This window comes from Hevea brasiliensis, chromosome 6 (genome assembly GCF_030052815.1).
Source record: "Hevea brasiliensis isolate MT/VB/25A 57/8 chromosome 6, ASM3005281v1, whole genome shotgun sequence".
NCBI classification, from domain to species: Eukaryota; Viridiplantae; Streptophyta; class Magnoliopsida; order Malpighiales; family Euphorbiaceae; genus Hevea; species Hevea brasiliensis.
The window spans coordinates 7,342,757-7,365,950 of record NC_079498.1 but is presented as its reverse complement, the minus strand read 5'-3'; the positions used below and the strand labels follow the sequence as shown (position 1 = coordinate 7,365,950).

Genomic DNA, 23,194 nt, shown 5'->3' with positions numbered 1-23,194 from the left:
CCCGAGCGCGTCCCCGAAGTTGGAATCAGCAAAGGTAAACCCGAACCTTGTTTTTTCGTAATTTTCTAGTGCTTAAATAGGATTAAAAATCCATAAAATATTCGTGGTAGCTTAGAAAATTATGATTCTTTTTGCAATAGTTTAGTAATATTGCTAAGGACCGCGGGGCAAAGTTTAAGAATTTTTAGAGCTTATTTGGGTAGTTTTTGCAAAAATGATCAATTATAAGGACTAAATTAAAATTTTACATATTGTGATGGATGATTGATTTGATGGGCCCAGAAGGGGCTGTGTGATGTGATTGGGTTGTGGATATATGGATTGTGAGTATAGAAGTGTGTTTTGAGCCCTTTTGCAGGTTGGGTAGGTCCTAGGTATAGGGGAGACTCTGCCGGATTTTCGGCACGACTTAGGACGTATTTGGTCTTTTTCTTTGTTTGTATTGAGTCAAATTTATTAAATGATTGTAATAAAATTGTCAGGTGAGCCTTTGACCTTCTTCTTTCACCTCGGTGACCACCGTTAAGTCTGTGAGTAAAATATTAATTTTAATTGTAATTTCGATATTATTATATGTTCAAGCATGCCCATGCATCACTTATATGCATATATTTATGTAGTTAAACTCTAGGCACGATTTATGTTGCATTCATAACTGTTAACGTGCCATGGATGTTGTTGTGGTAATTTGGAGCAGTGTGCGTGCGTTGGCGTGCGTGTGATGTGGTGTGGACTATAGATAGGACGGGTAGTCACGGCTTGAGTTCTTCGCTGGGACCCGATCCTTCGGGGTAGTCACGGCTTGAGTTCTTCGCTGGGAGCCCCGATTTGGTTTATTAAGCGAAAGTCCGGCTTGAGTTCTTCGCTGGCACCAGGTTGGATTTAAGAGAGCTGTATAGGGGATCAGCTCCCATATAGTATGATTGATATTACTGGGTGTGTGAGTGCTCCAAATTACCTTTTTGATGTTATGATGTGAAAATGTGGTTGATGTTGCATTTCACTCTACAGGGTGCATTAATTTTAGATAGTTATAGAGATTATGGTTAAAATTGATATTTTACTCTCTGAGTCGAACGCTCACTCCTGTTCAATATTTTTTCAGGCTACAGGAGGATTTTATTGTGGTTAACCTGCTTTTCTCCTTCGCAGGTTGTTTTATCAATATTTGTGTAATTTTATTTACTCCTAGAATTTCCGCATGTGTTAGAAATATTTAAATGATTCGGGTCTGTAATATAAATTATCAGGTGGACCTGTAAAAATTATTATATGCATGTTTGATGGACTGGATGAGGGAGCTCAGCTCCCATTTATCTTTATGTTGATTTGAGTATGTGGAGGGTGAGCTGAGCTCCCCAATTGATGATATATTTTGTTTACAGGTCGGGTGAGTCAAAAACTCCCCGTTGAAAGGTCCACTTTATGGCCGGACTCTGTCCGGTTGATTTCTTGAAATTGGGCCCAAATGGGCCTTAGAGTTGGGTTAAGGAATAGTTAGGCTTACTACGGGCCTCGGGGGCTTTAGGCTGGCCCAGGTCCTAGTGCCGGTCCGGCCCATAGGTTGGGTCGTGACAGTTAGTCAAGCAAGAGCGTAGGCCTTTGAAAAGTTATATGAGAAACTTGGAACTAAAGAAGGGGAGAAAGATATTTATAGATTAGCAAGGAGGAAAGAAAAGAAATGTCAAGATCTCAATCAAGTTAGGTGCCTTAAGGATAAAGAAGGAAAAGTGTTGGTAAAAGATGGGGACATTAAAGAAAGATGGAGAAATTATTTTGATGATCTCTTTAATAATAGTCAAAATAGTAATAGCGTGAATATAGACTACAGAACAATATAAAAGAATATGAATTGTACTAGAAGGATTTGATCTTTAGAAGTAAAGGAAGCACTTAAGAGAATAAAAGTGGGTAAAGTCTGTGGACCCGATGGAATACCAATTAAAGTGCAAAAGTGTTTGGGAGATATAAAAGTGGCATTGTTAACTAAATTGTTTAATAAGATTCTAAACTCAAAGAAAATACCTGATGAATGGAGGAGGAGTATTTTAGTTCCTATTTTCAAAAATAAGAGAGACATACAAAATTGCTCAAACTATAGGAGAATTAAACTTATGAGCCATACTGTAAAGTTGTGAGAGAGAGTTGTGGAACATCGATAATGTCATAATACTTCTATCTCTCTCAATCAATTTGGCTTCATGCTCGGTCGTTCAACTATGAAAGCGATATTTCTCATTAGAAGCTTGATGGAGAAATATAGAGATGTGAAGAAATATCTACACATAGTTTTTATCAATTTGGAGAAGGCTTATGATAGTGTTCTAAGAGATGTCTTATGGAGAGTGTTAGAACAAAAGAGAGTATCTATTAGGTACATATAAGTGTTGAAAGATATGTATGAAGGAGCAACTACTATTGTGCTCACAGTGGGAGGGGACACAAGAGATTTTCCTATCTCAGTTGGATTATACCAAGGTTCAGCTGTAAGCCCTTACCTTTTTACATTAGTTTTAGATGAATTAACGAAACATATACCAGAGAGTATCCCTTGGTGCATGATGTTTGCGGATGATATAGTTCTGATAGATGAGACGCGAGATGGAGTCAATAGAAAGCTAAAGCTTTGAAAAAGTACTCTAGAGTCAAAGGGCTTTAAGTTAAGTAAAACGAAGACAGAATACATGCATTGCAAGTTCAGTGAAGGCCGAACTGGTGATAGGGAAGAAGTTGGTTTGGATGGAGTGGTACTGTCCCAAAGTAATTACTTTAAATATCTTGACTCAGTCCTTCAAGTAGATAGGGGATGTGAGGAGGATGTTAGTCATAGGATTAAAGCCGGATGGTTGAAGTGGAGACGTGCCACGGAAGTTTTATATGATCGCAAGATTCCCAATAAGTTGAAAGGAAAATTTTACCGTACAGCCATACGACCGGTCATGTTATATGGTAGTGAGTGTTGGGCACTGAAGGAGTCGTATGTGTCTAAGATAAGAGTTGCGGAGATGAGAATGTAAAGGTGGATGAGTGGCCATACTAGACTAGATAAAGTCCATAATGAGAGTATTAGAGAAAATGTAGGAGTGGTGTCAATTGAGGATAAGTTGAAAGAAGGAAGATTGAGGTGGTTTGGTTATGTGAAGCATAGACATATGGAGGCTCCAGTTGTCTAAGTAGAGCACATTATGTTAGATGATAGAAAGAAAAGAAGGGATAGACCTAAACTGATTTAGAGGAGAGTGGTACAATATGACCAAGAAGCATTACACATTTCCGAGGATTTAACAAAAAATCGTTTGGAGTAGAGAAAGATAATTCATATAGCCGATCTCAAATTTTTGGGATAAAAGTAAAGTTGAGTTGAGTTGTATTTGATAATAATGTTAAATTAATAATATTTGTTTATATTATAATGTTTTTCACATTTTAATAACGTTGCCAAATCTAGAAAAATAACTTTCTATTTTAAAAAAAATTAAAATAACTTGATTTTCTTTTTAACTCACATTTTTTAGTGTTTAGAGTATTCAGATAATGGATTGTTGGAAAATATTTTTAAGAAAAATGAATACCTTTTTTCAAAATGAGACGTCATTTTTCTAACACTTCTATTAAGATATGAAAATACTTATATATGCATTATATAAACACATATCATTAATTTAATAATGCAATCAAAGAATGAAAAATATTTTAAAAAATAATTTTTAAAAAAATAATTTTCATAAAATTTATCTTTTACATTCAAATTATTTTTCATAAAACAAATGACTTTTGTTTGGTTAGAGCACACTGAATTCTAAGGAGAGTAACCTTTTGAGTTAAAATAAAACTTGAGATAATTTTTAATAATAAATTAAAGTTACTAGACTGACATGAAACTACATATAAAATTAGAGATCATATGTATGATTAATCCTTCATCTTCATTGGTGTTCTTATTATCTTTGGAGTTTTATTCATGCACCACCATGAAAAATTCTAACATCATGATATTTTTAATTTTATGAAAATTTTTTATTTATACTCAATCTATTATAAACTCATTAAGATATAAATATATAAATCTATATATTTAATAAGTGAGTTTCACTATATATTTTATATCTTAAAATTATAGTAAAATTAATCTAGATATAAAAAATTCATATGAATAATCATATTTATGTGAATTTTAATTTCTCTATTATTTGCCTTAATTAATTAGTTTTCACAATTAATGACACTAATTATAAATTATTCATTTTTCAAAATTGAAATATGGCAAATGGATTTTTTTTTTTTTAATGCTTTAACAGTTTAAATGCAAGGGCCAAACCTGATCTACCCATCATAAGCATACATGGACAAGGATGAAATTCCAACAGTTCAACGTAAATCAAAATGACCAAAGTAACATAATGAGAATTTCAATCCTAGATGTCTCTATTATTAAATAATTAAAAATAAAAAAATTCAACATTATTTAAAAATTAAATATATTATAATTTTAACATAATAATAATAATAATAATAATAATAATAATAATAATAATAATAATAATAATAATAATAATAATAAAATTTTTGAAATTGAAGTATTATTATATTAAAAAAATATTTTAGAAGAGAACAAAATAATAATTGAGATATATAAAGTGTAAATAACTATTTAAAATGTTTTAAAAATTAGAAAAAAAATATTGCAAATAAAAATATAAAAAGAACCATGAAAAATGATGAGACAGAAATAAAACTAAAATGATGCATATTTTATTTAAATTTATGTAAATGTTTATATTCCTTTATTTCCATCTTTAATTTTGGAATAATTAAAAAATTGAATTGCTTGCTAATTAAGGTACACGCTTTGATTTTTCTTTACTTGATTGATACTGTAATTTTTTTTTTAATTTAAAGTATGCACATCAATGAATTTGAGTATTGAACAAATATTATCAAATTTATATTGCTTAAATATTTTTTTCTTATATTTCAAAAACATTCTTCTCACTACAAGAAATGTTAAACATAACTACGAAAATTACAGACTACACAATTTCGTTGGTAATTTACCGACGAATTACTTACGCTTTACCGACGAAAAAGAGAAATAAAATTTAAACTAATTTTTACCGACGAAATTACCGACTAATTACCGACCAAAACTTTACCGACGATGTAATTTCGTAGGTAAAAGTGGTACCTAACATTAGCGGCAAAATTAGCGATCAAATAATAAAAATAACGACCAAATGGTTCGTCTGTAATTACCAACGAAACGCTTTTCGTAGGTAATAGTAAGAAAAAAATAGAAAATAAAATTTAAAAAAAAAATACCTACGAAAAGTTTTTCATCGGTAATTACCAACGAAAAGTTTTTCGTAGGTAATATTAAGAAAAAAATAGAGAAGAAAATTTCTAAAAAACTAAAAAATTTTACTTACGAATTTTTTCGTCGGTAATTACTAACGAAATGTTTTTCATAGGTAATATTAAGGAGAAAATAGAGAAGAAAAAGTCTAAAAAGCTTGAAAAAATTTTAGCTACGAATTTTTTTTCATCGGTAATTACCAACGAAATGCTTTTCGTAGGTAATATTAAGAAGAAAAAAGAAAATAATTTTTTTAAAAAAAATACCTACAAAAAAATTTATCGTCGATAATTACCAACGAAAAGTTTTTCGTAGGTAATATTAAGACAAAATAGAGAAGAAAATTTCTTAAAAACTAAAAAAAAATACCTACGAAAAATTTTTCATCGGTAATTACCAACGAAAAGCTTTTCGTAGGTAATATTAAGGAGAAAATAGGAAAAAAATTCTAAAAAAAAAAATTTTACCTACGAAAAAATTTTCGTCGGTAATTACCAACGAAAAGCTTTTTGTAGATAATATTTAGGAGAAAATAGAGAAAAAAAATTCTAAAAAACTAAAAAAATAGAGAAAAAAATTCTAAAAAATTAAAAAAATTTTACCTACGAAAAGTATTTCGTTGATACGTTGGTAATGTTAAGAAGAAAATAGGAAAATTTTTTTTAAAAAGCTCAAAAAATTTTAACTACGAATTATTTTCGTCTGTACTTACCAATAAAACGGTTTTTGTAGGTAATATTAAGGAGAAAATGAAAAATAAAATTAAAAAAAAAATTACCTATGAAAAATTTGTCGTTGTAATTACCAACGAAAAGCTTTTCGTAGGTAATATTTTGGAGAAAATAGAGAAAAAATTTTAAAAAATTAAAAAAATTTACCTACGAAAAGTATTTCATCGGTAATTACCAACGAAATACTTTTCATAAGTAATATTAAAAAGAAAATAGGAAAAAAATTTAAAAAAAAATTAAAAAATTTTAGTTACAAATTATTTTCGTCGGTAATTACCAATGAAACGATTTTCGTAGGTAATATGAAGGAGAAATTGAAAATAAAATTTTAAAAAAAAATACCTACTAAATAAATTTAATCGGTAATTCATCGGTAAATCACAAAAAATATGAAATTTTCACATCGTTTGAGAATAGATTGAAGGGTAGTGAGTTTGTCTATAAAAGAAGAACTACTCTCCAACATAGAGCAATTGTGGCATAGTCACATACATGTGGCTTACGTTGGGCTCCACTAGTAATTTTTTTTAAATCAATTAAATCTTAAGAAATTATAAATTAAAATAATTATTAAATAATATTTAATTAAAAAATTAAAAATTTAAAAAAAATTTAAAAATTATATTGAAAATTTTAAATTAAATTAAATTTTAAATTAAATTAAATTTAAAAGTTAATTTAAATTAAAAAAAAATTAAAAATTAAATTAAATTAAAAAGTAATGACTAAATTAAAAAATATTAAATAAAAATTAGCTACGAAAATTTGTTTTCGTCGGTAATTATCAACGAAAAATTTTGTCGGTAAATAGTCAGTAATTTATAAGAGTAAAATCTCCTACGAAATTATCTATAAAAAAATTTAAATTTACGTACGAAATAATTCGTCGGTAAATTTAGCGACAACATTTTTTTTGTCGGTAAAAATTACCTACGCTAGTATTTGTGGACGAAAAAAATTTCGTCGGTAATCATTGATTACCTACGAAATTTCAGTATATTTAGTCAGTAATTTTTGTAGCTATTTTTTTAATTTCTTGTAGTGTCTCAAATTAATTAAATATTTATTAAAATTCATATAGCTTATTTTAATGAGTGAATGTTATTTATTATTTAATAAAAATATGATAAATAAATTTTATTACTTATATTAATTATATATTATAATTTAAATTTTGGTCCTTAATATTAATTTTCTGTTTGCTCCTGAAATCAATGTACACTACCCACAAAGAACTCAAATAGCAATCAGTGGGATGATAGCTAGCTCTTTGGTTAGATTCATTTGCTGATTTTTTTTTCCTTATATTATTAATAAAATTTCTATTTATAAAAAAAAAAAACCTGATAATTTTAGAGTTTTACTCAATACATTTTGAATTATGAGTGATATTCAGATAAAATCCTCTTAAAAATGATAATTTCAGAATTTAAACCCCTAACTTTATAAATAAAATTTAATTGGATCAGTTTCATGCTACTGATTTATATAATAACTTATTCATCATGTTATGCAGATATTTAATTAAGGGATGATTAAGGTCTTTTATTATTAATTAATTAAATGAATGTGAAGAACACATGTCAAAAGCAGATTGAGAAATGATTAACTCAGCGTTTCAACTAGGAAAGGTCATAACAATTAAATTAATTAAATCGCAGAGAAAAATAAAAAATTTAGCACTGTTAATTGTTGATGGGCAATATGATAGAAGTGGGATTAAAATGACAATTTAATTTATTATAAGTAAAGGGTGGTTATAAGTCCTGTCAAGATCATGCTCTTCATTATCTCAAATCACGTCACTCTCTCTACAATTTTCTCTCTTTTACATTATTCAAATGTTGTAGGTGGTTAATATTATATATCCACATTGCTGTCATTAAAGTTTATTTTCCAAATTTTAATTTAATAATAAATATATTTCTTAATTTAGATAAATTAATTTGAGTCTCCTTCATCATAATACCTATATACAAAATTATCTTTTATATATATAAAATATATCAAAATTTTAATTTTTTAAACTTTATTTTGAGATGAAATGTACAATATTCAATTATATCATTCATTATATTTCATAAAAAATTAACAAAAAGTAATTATATATTTATTTTATATATTTTTCATCATAATAGCTATATACAAAATTATCTTTCATTTTATATATATTGATATTGATATTGTTGGAGAATTGATATATGATGCGCCTACCTATTAAATTCTTGAATCCCACATACATATATGTGTCTTGAATTTACGATATATTGGGTCTAAGTAAGAATTTCTCATTATTAAAATGTTATGAGTAGTTAATTATTAATTGTAGCTAAACTCCTATACATACAAAAGAAAAAAAAGAAATTATTGTCTGAGTCTACTATAGACTTAAAATATAGACATGCGAGATTCTTATATTTATGAAGTTGGTCCATCATATATATATATATATATATATATATATATATATATATATATTATATCTTAAGACAGTAGTAAACCAAGTTTAAATAAGAAAATTTTGAGAAAAACTTATTTAAACTTGATTCATCATGGATTTAGAACATATATAGATCACATTTAATTAATTTACATACAAATTTCACTGTATATATTGCATTTGGATATACGATGAATTGGATATGAGCAATAATTTCTGTACAAATGCATCTATGTAAAGACAATTGCTAGCTGCAGAGAATGGAAGTTTAGTAGGTTATGTTTCAGTCACTAAAGTTGCAACACAAGCGCCATGCCATGCAAATATACTCCAAAATAGCACTACAAAAGAGAGTATATCATGTGAGATATTTGTTAATAATAAACTGGACATCGAAGGAAAGAAAATTAAACAATCATTAATGGAATAATCAACAAATTAAGATGGTGGAATTGGAAGATTTAAGCCTGTTCAACGTTATACTGTATATGGATTTACATTAACACATCCTTGCACATAAAGCTTTTGCTTTCTATATGATCTTGCATACAAGTTCTGCATGCTTACCTACATATTGTTGCATATTTATATATATGTTTCTTAAATTAGTTATGCTTACAATGTATAATCTAAAGTCAATTCATCATCATCATCATCATCATCCTCAGAGACTTGTGCTACGAAGAGTTCCCGACTGATAAAAAATCAATGAATTGCAAACCAGCTTTTCTCTGCTGTTCCATGGCTTCTTGTTCTACTTCCTCATCTTCCCTTCTTGCATTGTCTATCACTTCACTTCTGCTAGAGTCTGTGTTTACTTGCAGAAAATCATAAAACTCTATCGCCTGTTTTTTACCTGCAGTTTATTATAACAATTATAGCCCGTGAAACATGCATAAGAAAATCAGTAGAAAAATATATTGCAACATGTCTAATATTTAAAGAAATTTTCGCATAATGCAATGGAATACAATAAATAAATATATAGTTTTTCCCATTTAGCTCCTACCAAGAAAACTAGAACTCGAGACCTTACAACACTGAAAATGATTTTAATACCATTGAATTAAAACTTATTCCCCTGTTTGAAATTTAAAATTTTACAAGAAATCAATTTAATTGATTTTTTTTTATCAATTTTCACATTTGAAATGAAAGAATCTAACTTTTTTAACTAAAAAAAATTATTTTCAAAGAATTAAAATCAAGTAAGATTGTGTGAGAATTTATTTGAATTTTTTTTTTGGTAAAATGATTTATTTCAAATAAATTCATTGGTATAAATAAAGATTTAAAGAACAGTGAATGTTGTTTATATAAGAAGAAAGAAACACAGAATGTTTAGAACATTTTTCCAAAAAAGTAATGGAATAATATGAAATAAGTTCTAACAGAATAGTAAACAGAAAATAACAAAATTTGATTATTTCAACAAGAATAATTCCATTTATACCTTCACAGAGACTGGGATTATTTTCACTGGCTTGGCAAAAGGGCCGAAGATAGTTGCGAGGGAAAGGATACTGATTATAGTATCTATCGCAGTATTTATCAACAAATGAAGCAAGATTATTGGCAGTTTCAGGATTGAACAACACACGATCTTGTTTGGAGGAGGAGGAGGAAAATTTTTGGTCGTTAACTAAAGTTTGAGCAGCTCTTTTAGCTTGAAGTCTGGATCTTTCCCTGCATTTTCTTGCCATAATAACATGCCAGTGGTTCTTCACAGCATTATCTGTTCGACCAGGGAAAAGCCTTGCAATAATAGCCCATCTATTCCCATGAATCCGATGAGATGCAAGAAGCCTCTCTTCTTCCTCTTCTGTAAAAGGGCTTCGATTGATTCTTGGATCCAGCTGATTAAACCATCTCAACCTACAGCTCTTCCCTGATAATTATTTGTGTTTGTTATTAGTCACGCTCATACATTAGCTTCCTTGGATTGTTTCTTTTTCTACAAGCATATATATGTATATAACTAACTTTTATTTATTTATTTATTTATTTGCCACCATATATTAATTACTTGTTCTTGGAAATGAAATATTTGAATTTTCATAAAAAAAAAAGAAAAATTAGGTTAATTTAATGTTCACCTGATCTTCCTTGAAGCTTTTCGGCTATGGCGTTCCAGTTATGAGGACCATAGCGTTCGACCAACTCTCTAAGCTTCTCATCTTCAGCTGGCCTCCAATGACCTCTGGTACACATCTGATGATTTTCTAATTATACAAGAAGACCAAAGAATCCAAATAAAACAGTAGTAGCAGAAAACCCTAGCTAGCTAGCTAGTTCAAGGATCCAAATAAATTAAAGAGGTAGCAATTAAACTCTGCAAAAGCATAGAAAAGAAGGTATGGGTTGAAGTGGGAAGAGCGTAAAATAAGTTGTGAAGGGCAAAAAAGATAAGAAGAAGATGAAGATGATGAGAAAGAAGACAGAGAAAGGAGAATATAAAGAGGTGTTTTCCGTTAGAAAGCTAAAGGCAAAGGCAGCAGGGCAGAAGCTAGAAGGTTTGGGCAAAGAGGTCTCTCTACCAGAGATTGATGCAACGTCTAGGCTAACAAACCCTTATAAGTAATCTGTGTGTGTATCTGAGGAAGAAATAGAGAGAGAGAGAGAGAGAGAGAGAGAGAGAGAGAGATAAAGAGGTTGCTTGGTGGGGTGAATTCCGTTCTGCTTTCAACGTCTTCCCAAGTTTCTAACCTACAACGTCTACTTATAACCCACCTAGCACATTTCTTTTATCTAATTCCCTCCTTTATTTATTATATTATTATTATCAATAATTAAATCATAAATAATAATAAAAAATCAATTTTAATTTATTAAATATATACATATCAAAATTCAAGGTGATTAGACAATCAATATACATTAATTTCTTCTCTTTATTTCATGGAGAATTTATTAAACTTTGAACCATATGGCTTCTTATAATAATATGAAATAATTAATTTCTAATTATTAATTTTTAGTGTGATTCTTGTTGAATATAAAGTTAGAATTGATCTCGTTAACTAACATTATTAGCTAGGCTACTAACCCTAACCTTATCCAAATCTAATAGGTTATGTAAATAAAAGTAAAATACAGAAATGGAGAAGAGGTTGGTAAATTTGCTAAGACCCTATTTGATTCAATTTTATAGCAAAATTTATTTCATTTGCAAATGAATTTTATGATATAATTTATTTATAAATAATTTTTTTTATTTAGTATATTTTATATTAAATAAGGGATTCATTTCAAATGAAATGAATTTATATTTAAAATAAATAAAATAAAATAAAATGATATATAATAAGAGGATAATTTTATCACTTGAAATATATATTATTTTAAATTTAGAATTCATTTACAAATTCTATGAATTTTGATGGAATTTGGTTTAATTATAATAAATTCCATAGAATTGATTATTAAGAATTTTAAATGAATTTTCATTTAAACTAAACACTAAAATTATAGATTTACAAATAAATTTCATAAAATTTTATAAAATTCTTTTATTCCAAATACTATCTGAGACTAAAATAAGAACAAAGTATAGGCTTATTTGGCGTCTGTTTAACATTGTTATTGGAGCTATTGTCGAGGAAAAACACTTTTATAAAATACTAGTTAAAAAGTATTAAAAAATAATTTAAAATTAAATTTAATAATTTTTTGTCATAAGGACATTAAAATAACAAAATAATTTTTTCCAAACTGATTTTCTCAATAATATCTAAAATAGTTTTTTTTTTCCTTAAAACCAAATTTGACCCTTCAACCTCAGTATCAAATAGACACTTATTAATTAGGAAATAAAGAAAATAAAATAGGATTTAGGTTTATGATCAGCTTTGGGACCTAACAAAAAAGTTTAATTAGAAGAGAGAAGTGGACGTGGGAGGACTGATGAGGCATCTCTCTCTCTCTCTCTCTCTCTCTCTCTCTCTCTCTCTCTCTCTCTATATATATATATATATCAATTAACAGATTGTTAGTAAGTATTAGTAGAGTCAAACATCATGGATGGAAGGAGATGTAGTAGTTTAGAATTCCATTTTTAACAAAAAAAAAAGTTATAAAAGTTTGAATTGGATGGTATGTGATTTGTCTCTTACATTAATATATATAAATGGCTCTTTGTGGTAAAACTTGGCGGCCAAACTCAGCAACCTCTCTTTTAACGCATCCTCAATATTCATCTTTCTATTTTCTCATATATGTTCAAACACTCATAGTTTGGTGTGTTAAAAGCATCAAGAAAAATTAAATTTCTTATATTTAAAATTTTCTTTTTTTTTAATTAAATTTTCAAAATTTAAAAATTAGGTTAAATATTTTTTTAACATTTATAATTAATAGATGAAATAAAAAAAAATTATAAATGAATAACTACCTTCTAATTAATATTTATGGAGTATCAATTATATATTAAAAAAATAAATAAACATTTTATTTTTAAATTTATTACAATGAATAAAAAGATTATAACTAAATAACTTCTTAAGTGGGTTGGAAAAAACATATTCATTTTAATATTTAAAATTCAAATGTACATTAATATTTTTTTTATTTTTTAATATATAAATTTTGAATAAGTCAAAATCTGAACTTTTAACTAATGATAATAAAATTGTAATTTAATTAAGTTTTACTTAGTATGCAAGTTTGACTTAGTATGGAATTAATTTAAATTTAATTTTAATGTAGGAGTGATATATATATATATATATATATATATATATATATATATATATATATATATATATATATATATATTCTCTCTAAATATAAATAAATGTGAATGTAAAATGCACAACCTACTAGATATATACAAAAGAACTTCTCTCTATTTTTGAAAAAAAACTTATGCTAAATCCAAGTGAATCTAATGTAATGATAAACTAGTCATATTGCTTGTGCATTGCGTGAATTATTTTTTATTTATTTTAATAATATAATTTAGTGTTTATTTTTTATATTTATATTTTTAAAATTACATTAAAATTTTGTTAATATTAAAATTTTCATTTAATTATGTTAAATATAAATTAAATTTTATTAAAATTTTAAACATTGGTATTATTGACCCGTCACTGAATGATAAGGAATATGAATGAAAATGACTATTCTTATGGAAACTTTTATTATCTTTTTTTTTTTGTGTAAATGTATTTTTAATCTAATATTAATAATTATTAAAATAAAATTATTTAGTCAAATATTATCCAATGCTAATAATTAAATTTATAATTAAAAAAGGTAAATTAAAATAAAATTTCAACTCAATTAGGCCTTATCTTATATTTTTTAATAAAATTTTTTTTAAATTTTAAATTTTTTTTATAACTAAAAAGAAGTTAGTTAAAATGAAAATTTAAATATTTTATATTATTTAAATTCTAAATATTTTATATTTTTAAATAAAATCAGCATAAATCGGTGGCATTTTTTTTTTCTTGAGTGACATATATATCAGTAAATGTTAGTAACAACTGTAAAAAAAGAAAAATGATTTTGTGAGCCTATTTGTATGTTTTACCTTTAATGTAAATGTATTAGTACAAATAAATCATTTATTTTTAATATTTATAAATACATTTAATAATTGAATTTATAAAGAATCAAAACATATATATATATTTATTTTATTTTAATAATATTCTCAATTTATTAAAAAAAAAGTAATAGAAACATGAATTGATTTGTTTTTAATTATTGAGTTTAGAAATATTTAAATAATTGATGAATAGCTTGGTAAGGAATATCTCATTAATAGTTTAATATCTAAGGATTGAGATTTTTTTTTTTAATTAATGTGAGTTGAAACTTTTTCTATGATTTCCCAATGAAATTCGTGTATTACTTATCATTTCTTACGACTCTAATTAAGCATCATTACCATGATGCATAAATCTTGTTAAGAGTAGAATAATTAAATTTGGACTATTTTTATTTCATTTAAAACAAGATAAACTTGGTCTATAAATAATCTCCTTTTGATAATCATAAACAAGGGAAATATTAGATTTAGGTGTTAGTTTTCTTTTTTATGACTTGAGTAGACTCGATTTATCGTAGATTCAAAATATAAAATATACAGTGAAACTCACTTGTTAAATATATGATTCTACATATTTATATTTTGAGTCGATGATTTCTTAATTTTTATTGGATTGAGAAAATTTTTTATTTAGATTAAACCCATCAATATATTCAACAATATATCTATTTTTGATGATAATTATTTTTTAAGAAAATATTTTCAATGAAAATATTTTTCATTATTTAGTTATAATGTTAAACTAATTGTATATATTTATCTTATATTTGTATAAATATTTTTTTACAGTTTAATAAGATTGTTAAAATCTAAAAAATGACTTAATTTTTTTCGTTAACTTGAAAAGTATTTTTTATTTATCTATTTTTTTAAATGTCTCAAACGCTAAAAAATGTGAAATATAGTTTTCAGGAAAATATTTTACCCTAGCTTTAAACTACTTAAAACCACAAGAGACACAAAAATGAATTTTCATGCAAATTTCCTTGAAAATTATTGAGTTTGAAGCATTTTTATTAGAGTGTGGTGTCAAATTCTATTAACATTTATTTTAATTAAGTGAAGAAATTAATTAACAAAATTAATAAAGGTGATACTGAACATGCATGTAGGTGAAATGCTATTGGATCAAAGAGGGACTTAATTTGTAAGTGTGAAGATTGAGTTATTTTTTTAAAAATAGTTTGATTAGGTTTAACTCCAATATCCCAACCCTTAAATTGTCTCAGTTTTCTAACCAAATTAACTAACTCTATTTTTCATTTTTCGAAACTTGAAAGATCCTATTATAATAAAATATTATTTTATTAATCTGTGAGAAAAAAAAATGAAAAGTCTTACTCACCAGAAGGGAGGGTAATATTAATAATAAATTCTTTTTTTTTCTTTTTTTCTTTCTTTAGTCTTCTCTTTAATTAAGTCGGTAAGTATTTTCATTGGCGGCAATCTTTTTCCTTTCTTTTTCTTTTTAAGGCACATCTTTTTAAATCTATTATTATTGATTGATTTTGAGTGAGTAAATCTTCAGATCTGTCATTTCAGTAAATCTTGCGTGTTTTGGTGTTTTCTTTCCTATGAGTTATTTTATTTTTTTTTTATTATTGAGATATTTTATTTTTTGAGATGATACTTTACGAAATGCAAATCTTTCATTCAATAATAAATCTAAATTTATAGGTTATTTGATGGGGCTCTGAAAAAGACTATGGAAAAATTAGAGTATACAATCTGACTATTAGCCAATTTATATACTTTGTCAATACTATTAGATTTTCTAAATCTTTTATAGGAGTAATTAATTTTATTTCTCTCTTCTATTCTATTTCTAATTAATCAAATATTTTCTTTATTTTTATAAAAAAAAAATTTATTAATTTATATATATATATATATATATATATATATATATATATATATATATATATATATATATTATTATTAGACAAAACAATAAATTAATTTTTTGCAGTGACAAATTTTTTTAGCTCATGCAAGTTAGATTTTCTCCTAAAACTCTTATGATGAGGTGATATTAGGTGATGATTTCTTTCACTTATTTTCTTTTATAAATCACTATATATAATTTCAAATTATTTTTGAAGTATTAAAAAATAGCTAAAGTTAATTAAATTGTAAAAGTTAGTAAAAATAGGGGAAAAAAATAAATATCAAATTCAAACTATTAAAAGCTAAAGTATGTTATTTAAAAAAAAAATCTAATAAACTTAAGAATTGTTAGAATTAATTAATCAATATGATAATTAGCATTTCATAATATCAATGGCACATGAATTATATATAAAAGGCGACTGAAGTTAATGGTTTTTACATTAATTAAAATTTAGAATTATTATTATTTTTGATAAATAAAAAAAAATTAATTACTGTTGATACTCCCTCAAATATTATAGGGCATTCATTGAATAATATTTTGCTCTATAATATTTGTACGAGTATTATCATTGATATAAATTTTATTTTTTTATTTTTTGTATTATATAAGTACTTTAGTTTATTGAATCAAAAACTAATCTTACTCGCATCAAGTAGATGAAATATTTCTAACAGATATCATTTTCACAAGAATTAAATACAATTTTTTTAAAATAATTAATTAGCTCTTATTTTGAAGCTTGTGATATGAAATCAAGAAACTGAAAAATTATATATAAGACAGAAAAGAATGATTAAAAACATTTTGTGGTCAAATAATAATTAAATATTTTTTGTCAAAAAATCAATATTCGTGAATGTGAATTTCTTTTTTGTTTTTGATAGCATGAATGTCAAGTTGAATTCAATTAAACTTAAACTCTGGAAATGATTTCGATCCTATTAAGTTGAAACTTATGAAAATTTCAATCTTAAAATTTACTAATAAATACTAATAAATTTAATTTTAATAATATTTAAATTATCTTTAAAGTTATAAAATTTAATTTTAATTTTAATTAAAATAAATAAATAATTTTAAGCCTTAAACACTAGTTAGACTATTCCTTTTTTTTTTAGTTTAATTTAATTTAATGACTAAAAATATATCACCCAATTGACAAGTTAGTGTCAGATTTAAATCTCCACTCTCTCATTTTCTATTAAAAAAAAATTCCTTTTTAGACTCGTAGCTTTTAATGTAATATATATATATATATATTTTATTTAGACTCAATTTACTATAAATCTAAAATATAAAATATACAGTGAGATCAAATCACTACAAGAAAAGTTAAAAATAACTACGAAAATTACCGACTACAAAATTTTGTGGGTAATTTACCGACGAATTACCGACGCTTTACTGACGAAAAGAGAAATAAAATTTAAATTAATTTTTACCGACGAAATTACCGACTAATTACCGACTAAAACTTTACCGACGATGTAATTTCGTAGGTAAAAGTGGTGCCTAACATTAGCGGCAAAAGTAGCGACCAAATAATAAAAATAACGACCAAATGTTTCGTCGGTAATTACCAACGAAATGCTTTTCGTAGGTAATAGTAAGAAAAAAATAGAAAATAAAATTTTTAAAAAAATACCTACGAAAAATTTTTCGTCGGTAATTACCAACGAAAAGTTTTTCGTAGGTAATATTAAGAAAAAAATAGTGAAGAAAATTTCTAAAAAGCTAAAAAATTTTACCTACCAATTTTTTTCGTCGGTAATTACCAACGAAATGTTTTTCGTAGGTAATATTAAGGAGAAAATAGAGAAGAAAAAATCTAAAAAGCTTGAAAAAATTTTAGCGACGAATTTTTTTCGTCGGTAATTACCAACAAAATGCTTTTCGTAGGTAATATTAAGGAGAAAATAGAAAATAAATTTTTTTAAAAAAATACCTACGAAAAATTTGTCGTCGGTAATTACCAACGAAAAATTTTTCGTAGGTAATATTAAGACAAAATAGAGAAGAAAATTTCTTAAAAACTAAAAAAAATACCTACGAAAAATTTTTCGTCGGTAATTACCAACGAAAAGCTTTTCGTAGGTAATATTTAGGAGAAAATAGAGAAAAAAAAATTCCAAAAACTAAAAAAATTTTACCTACGAAAAGTATTTAGTCGGTAATTACCAACGAAATACTTTTCGTAGGTAATATTAAGGAGAAAATAGGAAAAAATTCAAAAAAACTAAAAAAATTTTACCTACGAAAAAATTTTAGTCGGTAATTACCAACGAAAAGCTTTTCGTAGGTAATATTTAGGAGAAAATAAAGAAAAAAAATTCTAAAAAACTTAAAAAATTTTAGCTACGAATTGTTTTCGTCGGTAATTACCAACGAAACGATTTTCGTAGGTAATATTAAGGAGAAATTGAAAATAAAATTTTTAAAAAATACCTACGAAATATATTTAGTCGGTAATTCGTCGGTAAATCACAAAAAATGTGAAATTCCCACATCGTTTGAAAATAGATTTGAGGGTAGTGAGTTTGTCTATAAAAGGAGAACTACCCTCCAATATAGAGTAATTGTGGCATAGTCACATATATGGGGTCTATGTTGGGCTCCACTAGTAATTTTTTTTAAGTCCATTAAATCTTAAAAAATTATAAATTAAAATAATTAATAATTAATATTTAATTTAAAAATTAAAAATTAAAAATTAAAAATTAAAAAATTAAAAATTAAAAAATTAAAAAATTAATTTGAAAATTTTAAATTAAATTAAATTAAAATTAAAATTACATTTTAAATTAAATTAAATTTAAAAGTTAATTTAAATTAAAAAAATAAAAATTAAATTAAATTAAATTAAAAATTAATGATTAAATTAAAAAATATTAAATAAAAATTAGCTACGAAAATTTGTTTTCGTCAGTAATTACTAACGAAAAATTTTGTCGGTAAATTGTCGGTAATTTATAAGAGCAAGATTTCCTACGAAATTACCTACAAAAAAATTTAAATTTACCTACAAAATAATTTGTCGGTAAATTTAGCGACAACATTTTTTTCGTCGGTAAAAATTACCTACGCTAGTATTTGTGGACGAAAAAATTTCGTCGGTAATTCGTCGGTAATCACTGATTACCTACGAAATTTCAGTATATTTGGTCGGTAATTTTTGTAGCTATTTTTTTAATTTCTTGTAGTGAATTCAAATCTCCACTCTCCTTATTTTTTTTTTAAATCCCTTTTAGACTCATAGCTTTTAATGTAATAGATTTTTTTTAATTTAAATTCAGTCTATTATAAATTTAAGATATAAAATATATAGTGAGATTAAATTCAAATATTCACTCTCTCGATTTTTTTATTTTTAAAAAATTTCTTCTTAAACTCATAGCTTTTAATTTAATAGTTTTTTTATCTAAATTTAGTCTATCATAAATATAAAATATATAAATATATAAATTTTATATATTTATATCTTAAATTCATAATAATAAATCATCCGTAGCGAGTCTTCAACTTCAACTTCAACTTCAACAGGTGTTTAAACAGAAACGCCTGTGTTTTGATTTTCCCTTAATATCTCTTACACGTTTGAATACTTTAGGTGGCAATATTTGACCATACGCTCAACTAGACATGGCCGATGATCTAATTCGGATTAAAATTATCGATTTTAATTTAAGGGTTAGAATTAATTGGATTAAATTGAAGGGTTCTTTTTAATTTTGGTCCCCGTTTTGATTAAATTTATTGATTTTTTTTAAAAAAAATTATTTAAAAAAATGAAAAAACAATTTTGACCCAATATTGTATCAACTGTTTCCGATTCAAAGCTTGTTTTTAATCAATGAGCTTTTGATTGATTCTGGTTTAAAATCTTTGTTCTTCAATTGTAATTAATATACTATTTCAACAATTTTTTAAAACCTGTCGCCAGCTGAATTTGAGAAATAAATCAGCAAAATCCCCAATTTGATGATGAACATTTATAATTAATTTATTATTTTCCTAAAAAAAATCTAATATATTTCAATCATTTTCTAATTTGCGTGCTATTTAACTTAAATAACAAATCATGCAAATTATTTATTATTTTATTTTAATAATATAATTTAATATTTATTTTATATCTTTAAAATTATATTATAAAATTTTGTTAGTAATAAGTTTTTTTTAATTATGTTGTCTAATTTAAATTTTATTAAAATCTTAAATAATTATATGCTTATTAAAATTAAATTAAGATTTTTTTACTAAATAATTATTAATTATATATATATATATATTTAATAACCATTGATAAAATTTTGTATTTAGTAAAATCATTTAATTTTATATTTAAAATGAGTTGATTAATAGTTCTAAAAAAGAGGATTAATAGATTATTAAGTTTGTTTATACAAAGCTCTGAGTTTATACGACGACGAATTTAATAATTATTAGATTGAATATTTGTATTTAAATTTATATATTCATTATATATTTTTTAATTAATTTTACATAAATCTTAATATTAATATTTGATTTAATTGTCATTAGACTTATTATATAAAGTCGAGCTTATATTAGACACATAAAACGAAATTTTTTATAGTATACCATATAACAATTTTTAATAAAATCAAATAACTTTTATAAATATTTTTTAACATTTAGAATCGTTTGTTTTGTGAAAAATATTTTCTTATGAAATGTTTTATATATTTTTTAGTATTTGAGACACTTAAAAAATTTATTAAATTTTTTTTTCTTATTAGTTTTATTATTAACAAAAAAAATTATAATTAAATTAATAAAATTAAATGAAAATATAATAATAATAATATTATTATTATTTTTTGCCATTAAGGCTATTAGTTAAACCAACTTTGGCAAAAGCCCATCACTACAAAACTAATTCATTTATTATTATACCCTTATATTTTAACATTTTTTTTTTTGAAAAGTTCTCTCATTTTGGTAAGGTGATGTTTGGTCCATGAAATCTATAATTCTCCATTTTTTTTTTATCATTTTACTCGAATTCAAGATTTATATTGTTAAAATAAAATATTTTCTAAGACTACTTATTTAATTCATTTTTAATAAAATATTTAAATATTTTCTTAAATTTAATATTTATATAAATCATATTTCTTCTTCTTTTGTAATGTTCTTGTTTCATTTAAAATTCCATCTCATTTATTTACTAGTTTAAAAAAAAAAAACAAAATTCCAAAAATAACATGTGATTTAACAAAATTTTAAATTTGGATTTAAGTTTTGTTTATTGTTAAACAAATATTTTTATTTTGATTAATTAGTAAGAAAAAGGCAAAACCTTTAACAATACAAGTTCAACTAATATTCTTCGACTCAAATTAGACAATATTAAAGGTTGAGTAAATATGACTAAGAGTGAGCAGATTTCGATTCAAATAAAAAAATTAAACCGAATCGAGTTAATTCGGTTTAATTAGTTTGATTTTGAAATTTAATCGGTTCGATTCGGTTTTACATTATATAAATTTTGGTTATTTCTGTTCGATTCGATTTTGAAGAGGAAAAATCAGTTAAACCGAACCGAACCTAATAGTAATTTATATGTTCAAATCAAACCAAATCAAAACCGAATCGATTTTTGAATTGATTTATTTTTATGAGAAATTTATGAATTATATTTAATTATATATATATTAATTATTTAATTTCATTGATTAATGGTTATTAGGTTCAAATCAAAGTCAAAATTAGATCAAATAATTTGAAAATCAAGTTTAAATTAAATTAAAAATCAATTAAAAATAAAAACCGATCGGTTTAAATCGAATCGAACTGAAATAGAGCGGTTCGATTCGATTTTTTACTTATTTCGGTTCGGTTTGATTTCTAAAATACATAATTCGCTTTTTATAATTTAATTCGATTCGATTCAGTTCGAACTGAATGTTCACCCCTAAATATGACACGCAGTCACTCAACTTAAAGAATATTTATAGGTAATTATCATACGCGGTTACTCAATTTCATAAGTGTTTTAATAAAAGTCACCAAATTTTAATATTTTTCATTGAACTCAAAATTTCAATTTGATTTCATAAAATTACTGTGATATGAAATAAAAAAAATTTTTAAATTAATTTACTGATTTATCAACTATTTTATAAATAAAATAACCAAATTAGTAGTTACTGATGAAGAAAAACAAAGAAAAGAAAGGGATTTGACAATGGGAGAAATAATTAGATGCGACTTATGCATCATATTTTTTTTAATTAATAAAATAAAATAATTTTATTTATAAAATGATTAATGGGCCAACATGTTAACTCATAAACATTTAATTTCTGATTACAATGACTTTTTTAAAATAAAATTAAAATTTAGTGAGTTTTATTAAAAAATTTAAAGTTTAATAATTTTATAAAAATAATTATAAATTGAGTAATTGTATGTGATATTTATTCGAATATTTTTATAAAAGTCGAATCAAGTAAATTTAAATTTAAATTATTTTTAATTGAAAATCATCTCAAAAAATTTTTCTTGACATATTCAAATCAGATGATTTCAGAGGTTTGTTAACGTTAAAATTCAAATAATACAAACTGCTCTTATTAATTAAATTTCAACTCAAAACACGACAAAAATGAAAAATTCAGCATTTATGTACGACCAATTTTCTCACCGTTCGTTAAAAAAAAAAAAAAGAAAAAGAAAATCTCATTCTCAGATCCCCCAATGGCAAACCATATTAACGAATTAAAAAAAAAAAAAAAAAACTGTGGGCATTTCCTATAATTTTAGCATAATAAAGATTCAGATACCAAAGTTAAATGTTTAGATTTTATTTTTTATTTATAAAAAAATAAAAATAATGTCAACTTTTTTATATATAAAAATAATATTATATATAATTTTATTTATAAATAAATTAATATTTAATTTAACTTATAATTTAAAAATTTTATTTAAAATAAATAAAAAAATATATGTGAAAATATATTATTTATTTATTTTAAAATTATTATTTAATTAAGTAAAAAATTATATTATATTAATAGCCATAATTCTTAATTATGTATATTTTTATAATTTTAACTAATTAAATTATTTATAAGTATTTTTAAATTAAATATTTAAATTATTTAAAAGTTATTTTTAAGTTAATTTATTGATCAATTAATTACTTATTTTTGAAAAATATATTTTAAGTTAAAAATTAAAAGTAATTAAA

General features: G+C 24.4%; 1 protein-coding gene across 1 annotated transcript; it reads right to left on the bottom strand.

Moving 5' to 3' along the window:
- Positions 1-8,942: 8,942 nt before the first annotated feature.
- On the bottom strand, positions 8,943-11,210 carry LOC110673719 (transcription factor MYB52). Its single transcript, XM_021836883.2, has 3 exons — positions 10,621-11,210; positions 9,978-10,412; positions 8,943-9,380 (listed from the first exon to the last, which is right to left on the bottom strand). The coding sequence occupies exons 1-3, from the start codon at positions 10,733-10,735 to the stop codon at positions 9,202-9,204; spliced, it is 729 nt and encodes a 242-aa protein (XP_021692575.2). The 5' UTR covers positions 10,736-11,210; the 3' UTR covers positions 8,943-9,201.
- Between the last annotated feature and the right edge of the window lie 11,984 nt (positions 11,211-23,194).